The sequence below is a fragment of the Neolamprologus multifasciatus genome, chromosome 11, assembly GCF_963576455.1.
Source record: "Neolamprologus multifasciatus chromosome 11, fNeoMul1.2, whole genome shotgun sequence".
Classification (NCBI taxonomy): domain Eukaryota; kingdom Metazoa; phylum Chordata; class Actinopteri; order Cichliformes; family Cichlidae; genus Neolamprologus; species Neolamprologus multifasciatus.
In genome coordinates, this window is record NC_140449.1 from 17,773,518 (window position 1) to 17,787,639 (window position 14,122).

The following is a 14,122-nucleotide window of genomic DNA, read 5'->3' on the forward strand; positions in this document are numbered from 1 at the left end:
GAATGAGATCGCGGATACAAGCGGCAGAAATGAGCTTCCTCCGAAGGGTGGCTGGCCTCTCCCTTAGAGATAGGGTGAGAAGTTCGGCCATCCGGGAGGGGCTCAGAGTAGAGCCGCTGCTGCTCCACATCGAAAGGAGCCAGCTGAGGTTCGGGCATCTGACAAGGATGCCCCCTGTGCGCCTCCTGGGTGAGGTGTTCCAGGCATGTCCCACTGGGAGGAGGCCCGGGGGCAGACCCAGGACACGCCGGAGAGATTATATCTCTCGGCTGGCCTGGGAACGCCTTGGTGTTCCCCCGGATAAGGTGGAGGAGGTGGCTGGGGAGAGGGAGGTCTCTTGTTTAGGCTGCTGCCCCCGCGACCCGGCCTTGGATAAAGCGGATGAAGATGGATGGATGGATGGATGGAGGGTGAATATAACAAACTATAAGTACAAGACTGAATTTCATACACTAGTACATTTTTTCAGTGTAATAGTTTGGTCATTACGTTCATTCACTGGAATAGCAGAGACAGTGTTCAAAGTGTGGCAAAATGTGTGGCAAGATGGCGCCGGTGTGTGTGGCTGCTCGTCTGTCACTGCCAAGTTTGTTCCTGTTTATGTTATTTCTAATTTGTGTCATCCATGAAACAAAGTCTCTGCTGAGGTATGATCGCCAGACACTATTGGACCTCAAACCTGTGGTCCAAAATATTGTGTCCTTTGGAGCTGGTGGGCAGCAACCCCTGCCCCCATTTCGATCTGAAACCCCGGGTTACCTGTACCGGGTTCCCACGCTACCTTCCCGGCGAAAGCGTCATCGTCGCCGGGGTAAACGAAGCGGTCGCCTGGTGAAGCTAAAGGTTTACCTAACGAATTATCCTGCTGTTTTCCGACCAGTGCATGGATTCTTGCCAAGGCTGTTTGCGTCTCGGCGTTTTCTGGATCCTGTTGATGCCTGTTTGGTGCCTGTGGTCGGCTTTGATGATGATGCTCCTCGGCCTCGCTGCCCATGCCCTCCCAGGCTAAACCTCCGCTGTCAACATTATCGGAACCTGAGATCGCTGCGGTGGGTTTCTGGACCTCCTGAACCCCGAGCGCCAACTCCAACTCCCGCTAGGATTGGCCTGGTGAACGCCAGATCACTTTTAAACAAAACTTTTATTCTTCGGGACTTCTTCAGTTCCCGTGATCTGGATTTTCTGTGTGTAACTGAGACGTGGCTGAGTGTTGGTGAGTCCAGTGCCCTATCTGAACTTTTACCTGCGGATTGTTGCTATTTTAACTCGCCACGGACGTCAGGCAGAGGTGGAGGCACAGTGACTGTTTACAAAAAGGATTTTAAATGTAAGCAGTGTTTTCTACAGCCTTCGTTCTCCAGCTTTGAGCTTACCTCGTTTGAGGTGAGTCATACAAACCCGATTTTCTGCGCTGTCATCTATCGCCCCCCGAAATACAATAAGAACTTCATAAACGACTTTTCTGATTTTTTAGCTGGGATTATGCCCAACTATGATAGTATTCTTATTGTTGGAGATTTTAATATACATGTATGTTGTCCTGATAAGCCACTGGTAAAGGACTTTTTAAGCCTTATTGACTCTTTTAGCCTGGTACAGTCCGTGCCTGGCCCTACACATGAGCACGGACACACACTGGACCTTGTTCTGTCATATGGTCTGCCTGTCACTAACTTGGAGATTTGTGACTGTGCACTCTCAGATCATATGCCTGTGTTATTCAACGTTGGTTTGACATATACCGCAGTTAAATCTGGCGCTGCTACTCGGTGCTGTCGGGTTATTAACCCCGCCACTGCCGCGCAGTTTTCTGCTGCTTTTAATCAGCTCGGCGGCCCTTCTGACTTTGTTTCCTCTGATACAGAAGAGCTAAATTCCTGGTTTTATTCTTGTTGTCAAAAAATCATGGACTCTGTGGCTCCTTTAAAAACCAGGCAGCCTAAGGCTAAACCTGAGCCTTGGTTTAATGAGAGCAGTCGTGCTGTTAAGAGGGAATGTCGTCGAGCAGAACGGAGATGGAAAAAGGATAAACTGCATGTATCATTTCAAATTCTCAAAGACTGCTGGCATCGCTACCAGAACACTGTTAAAGAGGCAAAAAGGGAATATTTTGCAAATATTATTTCTTCCAACTGTCATAACCCACGTGTGTTATTTAGGACCATTGACACTGTTCTTAATACTCCATTGAATGTCTGTCTGGAAGTTTCTCCTGAGATTTGCAATGATTTTCTGAACTTTTTTATTGAAAAGGTTGTCACCACCAGGGCTCTTATCACAGCTCCTGAATCTGACCCCTCTGTCTCTGTCCCTTGCGCTGCTGTTTTCATTCAGTCTGAGCTTGTGACGCTCTCCACTTTAGAGGATGTGGTTCGCCATATTAAGCCCACAGGTTCCCCACGGGATCCTGTCCCTCCACAATTCTTTAAAGAAATTTTTCCTAGTATACGACAGTATGTCCTTGAAATTATTAACAGATTGAGGTTTTTCAATCAGGTTTTAAAACCCTTCACAGCACAGAATCTGCATTATTAAGGGTTTTTAATGACATCCTTCTGGCATGTGATTCTGGTAACCATGTTGTTCTTGTCTTGCTTGACCTAACTGCTGCCTTTGACACCGTAGACCACAATATTCTAATTTCTCGATTACATGATGTAGTGGGTATTGGTGGAACTGCACTTAATTGGTTTAGGTCTTATTTGTCAGATAGAACTTTCTCTGTCAGCCTTCTCGGTTACGAATCGTCTTCTGCTCCTCTGTCATGCGGCGTCCCACAGGGCTCAATTTTAGGGCCACTGCTCTTTTCACTGTATCTATTGCCTCTGGGTTCTATCCTTAGAAGGCATGGGATCTCATTTCATTGTTATGCCGATGACTGCCAAATTTATTTGCCACTAAAACACAAGGATGGCATCTCCATAAAACCTCTCTTGACATGTCTAGATGAAATTAAAGCTTGGTTGGCTCTAAACTTTTTAAATTTTAATGAAAAGAAAACAGAAGTGTTGGTGTTTGGACCCAGTGGTCCCTGTGAGTCCTCCTCTGTTGTTTTAGGATCCCTGGAAGTCTATTTTAAACCTGTTGTTACTGACCTTGGTTTTAAGTTGGACAGTGATTTTAAATTGGACAACCAAATCAGAGCAGTGGTGAAGTCCAGTTTTTATCATTTAAGGCGACTGGCAAGAGTAAAATCTTTTCTTTCGAGGCAGCATCTTGAAACAGTGATCCATGCTTTTATTTCTTCCCGCCTGGACTACTGTAACTCACTTTATGTGGGGGTCAGTCAGTCATTGCTCTCACGTCTGCAGCTGGTTCAAAATGCGGCTGCACGACTCCTAACAGGAACTCGAAAAAGAGAGCATATAACCCCCGTGCTCGCCTCTCTGCACTGGCTGCCTGTGTCTTTTAGAGTTAATTTTAAACTTCTTATGTTTGTTTTTAAATGCCTTCATAGTCTTGCCCCGCCTTACCTCTCTGAGCTTCTTCATCCCCACATACCCTGTCGGTCTCTCAGGTCAGCTGACCAGCTGCTCCTGGAGGTACCGAGATCCAGGAGGAAGCTCAGAGGGGACAGGGCCTTCTCTATTGTGGCTCCAAAATTATGGAATAATTTGCCCATGCACGTTAGAGAGGCCCCTTCACTGTCCACTTTTAAATCACGTCTTAAAACCCACTTTTATTCCTTGGCTTTTAACCTCAGCGAGACTTAGTTTCTCTTTTAATTGAAGTAGTTATTTAATGATTTCACTCTTATTTTATTTGGTTTTTACTTATATCTTATGTAATTTTATTTTACAGTTCAAATGTACAGCACTTTGTGTCAGCTGTGGTTGTTTTTAAAGTGCTTTATAAATAAAGTTGATGATGATGATGATGATGAAATAACCATCTTATAAACTGTATCATGTAACAAACTGAAAACTCACTATCACAGTTTTATTTCATGGGTTCCTTATGGTATTCGTGCTCAGTCAACTGTCATTGCTTCTGTTATCAGCATCTTATCATGTCATTTAACACTTTTATCAAACAAGCCGCACTGTTCCCATAGCTTTAACAGTCAATAAGAAATTAGAAGCTGATAAAGTCACCGCGTTCTCGCCTTCTCTTCATCAGACCTAACAGAGAGATGAGTTACATGTGAGGATTTGTGCTTACCTTAGAAATACACCAAAATAACAAGGAGCAAATGTTCGACATGGAAGCTGAAAGTGATGAGCAGAAAGAGATCACTCAAAGGCCAAAATGGGACAATAAAATTCAATATGTGCTAACCTGCATAGGATTTGCTGTTGGGCTTGGTAATGTATGGAGAGTCCCATATCTGTGTCAGACCTATGGTGGAGGTAAGAACTCTGTTACACAGTGTCATTTAATGTTGACATTAAACAAAAAAAATAGATAATAGATGCTCTTAAATGTTACTACTTTTACACTTATTTTACACAATATTTTTAATAAAGTAACAATGCATGTATTAAAAATAATTAATGCTGACAGGTTTCTGGTTTCAGCTTCCACGTGGGTCTTATTTCATATGCTCTCACTGCGTTAACAATTGAATACACACAAAGACTTGGTTGCAGTGATGATATATTAAAATAAATTTCATGATCTAAATTTCCAGAAAAGAATGATTAAAGTTTCTGAAGACATTTTGTTTCAACATGACGGTAAATTTTAATGTTACATAAATCTCACTATAATCTAAACTCTGGTGTTAAGATCTGTTAGTTGGTGCAGATGAGCATGATAAAGGTCTGCCTGCTGATAACAAAATGTCAAAAACTAAATGTCCTTCAACCATCAAACCAACCTTACTTTTTATTTTCTTTTTACTTCCTACTGAAAAAATGCAAGTTTGTAGTTTTCACTACTTACAGCGATTTTGCCACTTATCAATTACAGGTGCATTTCTGATTCCTTATGTCATTGCCTTGGTGTTTGAGGGACTTCCCCTGCTGCACATGGAACTGGCCATTGGACAGCGGCTACGCATAGGAAGCGTTGGAGTGTGGAGTGTTCAATCTCCCCATATCCGGGAGGTGTAGGTGAGAATGTCTGGTATGTGAAATGGTCGTATACCAGACGTTCGAAAACTGCAAAAAATGAGCAAACTTGTGTCATACTTAACACCACTCTATAATTTATGTTAATTTCTATTAACTTTTAATGGTGAATTTTAAAAACAGGCGTTGGCTTCGATGCTGGTGTCCTTCCTGGTTGGACTGTTCTACAACATGATCTTGGCCTGGATCCTGTGATACTTCTTCCATTCCTTTCAGAGTCCACTTTCCTGGAGGGACTGCCCAGTAAACCTGAATCATACTGGTAATATTGACATCACGATATTATAGATGAATATGTTGATTAATATGATTAACATTAGTGATTGCCTTCAATAGCCACTACATTGTTTTTCTTGGTCTTCATGCATATTCACTGTACTGCAGTTTGTGGCATCCATTCAGTTGGTTGAGTAAGTTAGTTGTGTTGCATATGTGCAGCATGTTACTTTCACTTAATCGTGCATTTGAAATATTTTTCGATCAAACTTCCGTAAATTGGAATAAAGGTCAAAATTCAACTTCTACTAGCTGCATTAAAGGCAGTAACTGTGATGGATAAGCAGAAGACTAAACATTTATTTTTCTTTATTACCTATAAAAGTAACAATACCTAAAAGACCTCTTTTGACGATACACTGATGAAAAGAGTTCATCCAAACTTTTCCCCAACAGGCTATTTATGCCACAGCCACTTTTCCATATCTTGTCTTGACCATCTTCTTGATCAGAGCCTTGACTCTCCCTGGAACAAGTGATGGCTTGATATATCTTTTCACTCCAAATGTAAGTCTATTACTTTTTTTCCCCTTACCAACATAATTTCATGTGATAAATCTGATATCTAACTAATGTTTATCACAGTGGGAAACCTTGAAAAATCCTAAAGTTTGGCTGGATGCTGCCACCCAGATCTTCTTCTCCTTGTCTTTGGCCTTTGGGGGACTTATTGCTTTTTCCAGTTATAATCCTCCTCAAAAGTTTTTTTTTAAAGCCATACATTATACTGATCAATACATTGTTTTGTTTTATTTTTGCAGGAATAACTGTGAGAAAGATGCCCTTATTGTTGGATGTGTGAACAGTTTTACATCAATATATGCATCAGTTCCTATTTTTGCCATTCTTGGCTTTAAGGCAAATTGAAACAACTGCCAAAACTGGTAAGTTAAATAAAAAAATGATGTGAAACTTAAGCTTTAACATTACATAGATACAATATTAAAGCAAACGTTTCTGATGTAATATTAATGCTTTTAATACTAAGAGTGTTTTTGTTTGTTTGTTTGTTTTTTGCTGATATCAGGAACATATTAACCCTGACAAATGCATTTAACATCGGGGTTGGCAACATAACTCTTGAAAACTATGGCGAGTGGTTAAACTATCTCAATAAGACCGATCCCTTGGAAGTTAAAAGTCTCAATCTCAAAGCTTGCAATCTACAGACCTTCCTCGAAGAGGTGTAGCACATCTACTCATATAAAAAATAATTAGCATTTATGTATTTGTGATCATATATCATTTCCCACTCTTAGAGCGCTTCAGGAACTCGACTGGCATTTATTTTGTTTACTGAGGCAGTGATTGAAATGTCGGCCTTGCAGGTGTGGGCGGTCCTCTTTTTTTGTTATGCTCTTCTGTCTCGGCCTGTCCTCCATGTTTGGAAATCTAGAGGGCGTCCTTACTCCTCTGCTGGATTTACACATAGTTCCACCCTGGATTCCTAAGGAAGCTTTCACAGGTATACCAAAACGACTGAAGAGCTTAACGTTGCATTTTCACTGACGGCGCTAAGAAAACTGGTTTGTATTGAGTTATATTATTAAAACAAAAATAAAGATGATAAAGTTAGGTGCAAGATATCTATTACTTTCTACATAGAATTGTGACTATGACTAAATCCCACCTGGTATTTCAAAACACATGCATTACTTTTGCAAGAAACCTTTATGTTCTCTCTGAAGGTGTTTATATTAGTGATTTTAGTTTATAGTCACATGTCTTATGATGTCTGATATTTTGCTTACAGGGTTAATGTGTCTCATCTCCTTTGCTGTGGCCCTAATCTTCACTTTGGGCTCTGGAAACTACTGGCTGGAAATTTTTAACAGCTATGTAGGATCCGTGCCACTACTCATCATAGCTTTCTTTGAGATCATCGCTGTGGCTTTCATCTTTGGAATAAACAGGTGATATTATCATTGTCAATTTATGTCATGATTATACTTATGTTAAAGTTGTGTTTTTAAAAGGACAAATGTTACAAATGATTCCATTTGCCCACAGGTTTAATGACGACATTGAATGGATGACAGGGCGGAGACCTAACATTTACTGGCAGGCAATGTGGCGCTTTATCAGCCCGTTCATGCTTCTGGTGGTTTTTGTGCCTTATGTTGTGATCGAGGCTGAGAAACAACCAACATACAATGCATGAAACCCAGATTATGTAAGATTTTTTTTAATGTACCATTATGACACTTCATTAAATTTGGAACAAAGACTGACTTTCCACTGCATCACCCCCGCAGGTTCACTTCCCCCTTGCTGATGTCCTGCACTATCCTGAATGGGTTTTTGCTATCTGTGTGCTCTTATTGATCCTTCCTGTAGTCTCCATTCCCCTTGTGGCTTTCTATAAATTCATGTGCTTCCTGAAGAATTACACCATGAACAGACAATCAAAATCCATATGCAAATGAGTATTATCATGGGGAATTGTAAATAGATATCTTGACCTATGTTATTTGATTGGTGGTCAGGATTACAATTAACCCCTGCCACTCATTATTAACTTTGTATGTTCATTTGAAAAACAAAAAGGCAAGCAAAATGATTCCACTTCTTATTTTTACATTTTCCCATCTTTTTTAAGGTATGGTTTTGCATGCTTATTACACCTAATAATATCCTTAACATCCTTAACATATTGAAAATTTTAACCTAAATGCATCATTTGTACCAGAGACAGAGATGCAGCCTGATCAATTCAATGCATGACAATATCTCTGTGAATACAGATCACCAAGGGCTGGAACTGACTCTCATGTTTGTGTTATTATTCAATTAAAGGAAGATGACAGTTAATTTCCTGTGCTGATGTTTGGATAGGAACAAATGGAGCATGATGGATACTGTAACATGTGTAGTTTGTGATCAGCACATATATTAATAAAATAAATAATTTTCAGTTATAATGTACATATGCACATGAGCTGATTTTGTGATTTCATTCACATTTGCCCAACCCAACTTTTGCTACATGATAATCTTCTTTCTACTCTTGGTTACATGCACATGTAAAGAGTGATGTAGTGTTGCATGATGTGTCCTTTAGGTATGCTGCATGTCAACAGTGCATGTGACTGTATGAGAGTAGCGGTACATGCATGTGCTCACTAGTCATGTTCATGTGTGCGTGCGTGTGTGTGTGTTTTGAGTTACACGCAGTTACCTTTTTGTGGTGTGGGTGGACGGTGATATTGTCCCTCCAGCGTCACGTGCTTTGGAATATGCTGGCTGCCTTTGTTGCCTCCCTGCCTGTTCTGCTTTTCTGGCACTTTCATACAATGGTGCACTTGAACACCCTGATGTTATTAAGCCTTTCAAACTACTACAGTTTGAATTCCAGCTCTCAGGAAAGACTAGCATCCCAATGTAGGATACATGGCACAAGACTCATCGTCGAGGAACAACAGCAAGGATTGACTGCAACGAGAAAACAAAAGGTAGCAACTGAGCTCCATTAACCTTTGATTATTGCTGCTTTATGTCTGTATGGATAGAGCTATGCAAGGTAACATAATAATTCTATTTTAATTTTAATTATTGCCGTGTACAATTACTTACTTTCTTCTCTGCTTCACAATCTGACACTACCAATGTTGGTCATTATTTATGGCTCTTTTAGTTTTGGGGGAAAAAAAGAAACCTGATGTGACTAACTACAGAAGTTTACTGAGTTCAAAAGGACGTGCCGTTTCAACTGCTGTTGAAGTAAGTTAAAGGTAAGAAAAAAATGCAGTGTTTGACCAGCTGCTTACAAAATGTGACATATTCATTTCTGTGCTGTTCTAGACTTGTCACTAAGTAAATAAACAGTAATCGTCCAAGCGAGGATTTTGTAGTCGTCAAGAGGAAAGCGACCTTTTAGGATAAACAAATCAGCTGTATTTTGTGATCATCTAAATATTACTATTATCATGTATACGACACACTGTGCTATCAGCAACAGCAGAATGGTGTGACAAGTTCGATAACACTTCACTAGGACATGTCGCAGCGGGCAGATGCCTCCCAGTGTGGTGGGGTTGTGGTTGAGTTCGAGTCTGACAACATCCGGGATGCAAGAGCTGAAAAAGCTACGCGTATACCAGGTGAACTCGAATTAAAATCCAATTAGAATTTGTGCAGTGTCTTTGTAGCCAATGGAATATCTGCTTATTTGATTTGATGTATTTCCTTTTAAGGTTCAGCTCTTATCTACCTCAGGGTCCCAAGTTTCTCATCTATGTCAGTGGAGCATTATCAATGTGGGTAAGAATCATTTCCTGAAGAAACATTCGTGGGGCAATAGGTAAGACTTCGCAACTTAAAGGACTGCAAGGTAGTCTCTTTACACTGTGTCACAGCACACTGACAACAATATTGCAACACAACACACGATGATGACTTTTCTCATGTGTCAAACAGGGCGACCGCATGTGGCACTTCGCAATCTCTGTGTTCCTGATTGAACTGTACGGCCGTAACTTGCTGTTGACTGCGGTGTTTGGATTGGTGGTGGCTGGGTCAGTTCTCATGTTTGGGGCTTTGATTGGAGACTGGGTTGATCGCAATCCTAGGAATAAAGGTATGCACAGCAATCTCATACCCATATGAAAATTCTAACATGTAATATAGCGAGGTACAGTGATAAGAGCTCAGTGGATTTCAATCTTGGGCCAGGAAATTTGCTGGTTTCCTATCCCACTAGGAGGTGAATTGCTATTCGCCAGATGTCTCAAGTGTAAACCTCTCCCTGATTTGATAGCTAGACTCAACCACCAGGACTCCTGGCACAAGGTTCATAGCCACTAACTCGTATCTGTTATGACTAGCATTCGTTTTTTACAACCCCCATAAAAAAAAAAATGTATATTTGAAATTCTTTTTTTCCATCTTCTATTTTAGTTGCACATGCATCTCTTTTCGTTCAGAACATCTCGGTGACAATATGTAGCATTGTGCTCATGTTGGTGTTCTCATACAAGCAAAGGATTGAACAGATCTGGGATGGATGGCTTACTGTGAGTAGACACTACATACTTGCTACAACACAATCGCTGTGTTTCGGTTATATATACTTGATATGAGTACTACACAGAGAAGTCATTGCTGTTGTTGTCCCCTCTGTCTCGTGTCCCTGTTGTCTCTGCCTCTGAGCTTGTGGCTACTCTGTGCTGTCATAGTAACATGTTTGCATCACAAAACTCACACAAGGTGGTTTGTTATACGGTGGTGATCGTCCTGGCAGATGTGGCAAACCTTGCAAGCACAGCACTGACCATTGCCATTCAGAGGGACTGGATTGTGGTCATCACAGGCTACAACCGAGGTCACCTAGCGGGTGAGGACATTCAGTCTGTTAATGAATATACTGGTTTGTATTTGAGGCTTGTCTGCGGAAGATAGATCCTCAAACTATAGAAAAGATCAGATATTGACTGACTACTGCTTAGCTTCCGATGCTGGACACACATTAACCTCTGTGTTTGTTCCTAACAAAAGGAATGAATGCAACCATGAGGCGGATAGATCAGGTGACTAACATCCTGGCCCCACTAGCAGTGGGACAGGTCATGACCCTTGCCTCCAACGTAGTTGGCTGTGGATTCATCCTGGGCTGGAACCTTGGTGCTCTAATTGTGGAGTTCTTCTTCTTGTCACGGGTTTATCGCATCGTCCCTGCTCTGTCAGCCAAACCACCATCGGTTGCAGTGGATCAAGCATATCTCCAGAGGATAGAGAGGAAAAGGTTACAAGGTATGAACTGTTCATTGGGTCTTTTTCATAGATCAAAAAGGGAATCCAATCTAGCAGTGCCTTAAACCTGTATTCTTTCTAATAGAAGAAAAACTACTTTTGCAAAAGATTTGGGGTGTCTAAAAACAGCCCTTACATCCCCATTAGCGTCAAAAGGGAGAATAAAGTGAATTTCTCTAGTGTGGGATTAAAAAAAAGTGTTTAGGTGCTTTAGGGCAGGTTTACACTGTGAATGAGAAGACAGTACTACAGTGTGCCTCCGTTTCTCAGTTATTTATGTTTGTTTTCAAAATATCAAGATGAGGAATCATATCTTCATGGGAGCTGCCTCTTCCCGAAAAAAAAAAAAGATCCAGCACTAAAGCTTTTTGACATACATTATCTTAAAACAGTTTTGAGTTTGTGTACAGCATCCAAATGCAAGGGTCCACACGGTAAAGATTTCTGTTTGTACTCACACACATTAGCATAGATGAATTGCGTTTGACAAATGATGAAGGCTAACTTGACATGGCATAGAGAGGATGCAGAAAAGCTAGTGAGGATTAGGCCTTTAGAATTAATGAACTCGAGTGATGGATGCCATTCTTGTTTTTTCAATAAGGAGAAGGGCAATGTTGCACGACCTCAGGCTCTGACAGAGGGCAACTGCAACTCAAGCTTGCACCTGAAGGAAATCACCGATTTGCCGCTGTGTTTTCGGAGGTTCCGCTGGCTGGTGAGCACTGTAAAGATGGCTGGATGGCCTACTATCGTCAGCCTGTTTCCTCGCAGGAATGGTCTGGCTTTCCTTTACACCACAGTGCTTGGGTTTGACTGCATCACCACTGGCTATGCCTATACTCAGGGGATAAGCGGATCTCTTCTTAGTCTGCTGATGGGCGTGTCAGCTATCACAGGCTTGATGGGCACTATAATGTTCACCAGGCTCAGGAAGGCCTATGGCCTGGTCAACACAGGCATCATCTCAAGCTGCCTCCACCTGGGCTGCTTGCTGCTGTGCGTGTGCTCTGTGTTTGCCCCTGGCAGCCCCATGGATCTTCAGCTTGCTGATGCCCAGACATTACTTCCAATTCCTCTACAGCGCTTGGTGGGATGACAGGCCAAAGGCAAAAAACACACATACCCTATGATGGAGGCAGCAATCAGCCACTTCTGCCCGACCGCTCTTCTATCCACTGGACCAACAACACGGTGCTTTTTGACAATGTTCCCTCCGGCACAGCTCCAGAATCTTACATCTCCATTATTCTGCTGTTCTTGGGTGTCATTACAGCGCGCATTGGTGAGTAGACACAAATTCAGAGCTTATTCAGTGCAGAGGAAAACTTATATACAAGTACATTTTTAATGCCCATCTCATGTGGGCACACGGCAGATATTCCAGTAATAACTTATTTTGAATATACTGATATATAATGATAATTATCTTTTTGAGGGAATTTAACAAAAAAATAAAAATTACCTAGTCAGTCCACCAGAGAGCACTATTGTAAACTCTAAAATGTATTTCTCATTACATACAAGGTTTTTGGATATTTATTTCTATTGATGCATAGCGTTTAAATATTGGTGTAGAGTATGAAATATATGTCAAAAAATACATAAATCTGCCCAAAATGTGACTTTTCTGGGTAATTTTGTTATACAAGTACAATTTTTAATCTGGTCAAATGAAATTTACTTGCAGCTGAATCAGTGCCCATCTGTTATAAAGGTCAGTTCATCTATTACTGTTGTTTCAGGTCTCTGGTCCTTTGACCTGACTGTGACTCAGCTTCTGCAGGAGAACATCTGTGAATCAGAGAGAGGAGTGGTTAACGGGGTGCAGAGCTCCATGAATTACCTGATGGACCTGCTTCACTTCATTATGGTGATCTCTGCTCCGCAGCCACAACACTTTGGCATCCTAGTTATAATTTCTGTGTTCTTCATCACCACGGGGCACACTATGTACTTCCTGTATGCACATAAAGCCAAGAGAAAACGCCGCCTCGACACATAAGGAGCAGCTTACACATCCAGGCATGAGATGCTCACTAGCACTGAATCCACTCTGCACCAGTGAAATGAATGTCTCCCTCCTGATCCTTCAGCAAACTAATTGCAACACTCCAACTGTTTCTAACTCAGCCATTCATTTCAGCACAACACAGCAAGTGCCAATCCCACCTCAGCTGCTTTCACACTGCAGGGCCATGTGCCATGGCAGCAAACGAAAACTCAGGTGAAGTAGAGTGGGAGACGAGCTCTCGCTTTATGTACATAAGTCGAAGTGGCTACCATAAACACTGCCTCCAGGGGAAATGTCCAAAGAGGACACAAAGGTTACGACTTAAGGCACCAACAAATGTTTTTGCCAACCGTGCAGAATACTTGTATACTGCAAGACTTTCAAACAAGACGGTTAACTTCATAGCTTTTTGGATGGTAAGGGTGAAGGGGACAGAGAGATGAATCTAACCATCACCTCAGTACAGATTCTGCTGCTGTGAAAAAAATCCTGAACGTGACCACATGAAAATAAAGACAAGACAAAGCTGTACATTTTCAAGTGGCATTGATGTTACTGATCCGTCCACTTGGAAATATTCCAGGATGTCCAAAAAGGAAGATAAGGGAACTTGATGTGAGATTGTTTGAAAGATTGTTTAAATTAAAAGGAAAGAAAAAAAACCCTGAAAGGGCAACACCCCCCACCCCCTCCCGCCCTTTTTATTGGACAAAGGTGAAAGGACAAGTGTTTCTTCCCCTGGTTTGTTTCTCTGTGGATGAATCAAGCAAACATTGCCTTTCTTTCATGCATGAAATCCTGGATTGTGAATTACAACACAAACACACACAAAAATATTTTATTCTAATTGCTTGTGTATTTAGAAAAATTAAAATAAAAACATACTTTCTTGTCATCTCATATAAAGAGTGATATTAATAGTTTTATAGAAATCCAAAACCACCAATCTTCATTTGGGACATGTTTGAAATCAGTGATAACTACATGTTGATAACTGCCATTAGGAATATTG

At 41.2% G+C, this 14,122-nt stretch overlaps 1 protein-coding gene and 1 pseudogene across 2 annotated transcripts; both read left to right on the forward strand.

Moving 5' to 3' along the window:
- Positions 1–1,220: 1,220 nt before the first annotated feature.
- Positions 1,221–7,796, forward strand: LOC146508129 (sodium-dependent neutral amino acid transporter B(0)AT3-like; annotated as a pseudogene). Its single transcript, XR_014876928.1, has 10 exons — positions 1,221–4,349; positions 4,912–5,062; positions 5,196–5,486; positions 5,745–5,855; positions 5,934–6,232; positions 6,376–6,532; positions 6,608–6,813; positions 7,102–7,261; positions 7,359–7,521; positions 7,604–7,796. The product of XR_014876928.1 is annotated as a sodium-dependent neutral amino acid transporter B(0)AT3-like (transcript).
- Positions 7,797–8,762: 966 nt separating this feature from the next.
- Positions 8,763–13,814, forward strand: LOC146508130 (ferroportin). The gene is given in 15 exon segments (XM_085177954.1): positions 8,763–8,800; positions 8,983–9,079; positions 9,343–9,448; positions 9,542–9,559; positions 9,562–9,608; positions 9,765–9,924; positions 10,245–10,360; positions 10,554–10,680; positions 10,842–11,096; positions 11,311–11,315; positions 11,707–11,818; positions 11,821–11,857; positions 11,859–12,147; positions 12,150–12,381; positions 12,842–13,814. Coding segments are annotated over 13 exon segments (1,761 nt in total). The 5' UTR covers positions 8,763–8,800; positions 8,983–9,079; positions 9,343–9,345; the 3' UTR covers positions 13,102–13,814.
- Positions 13,815–14,122: the final 308 nt, after the last annotated feature.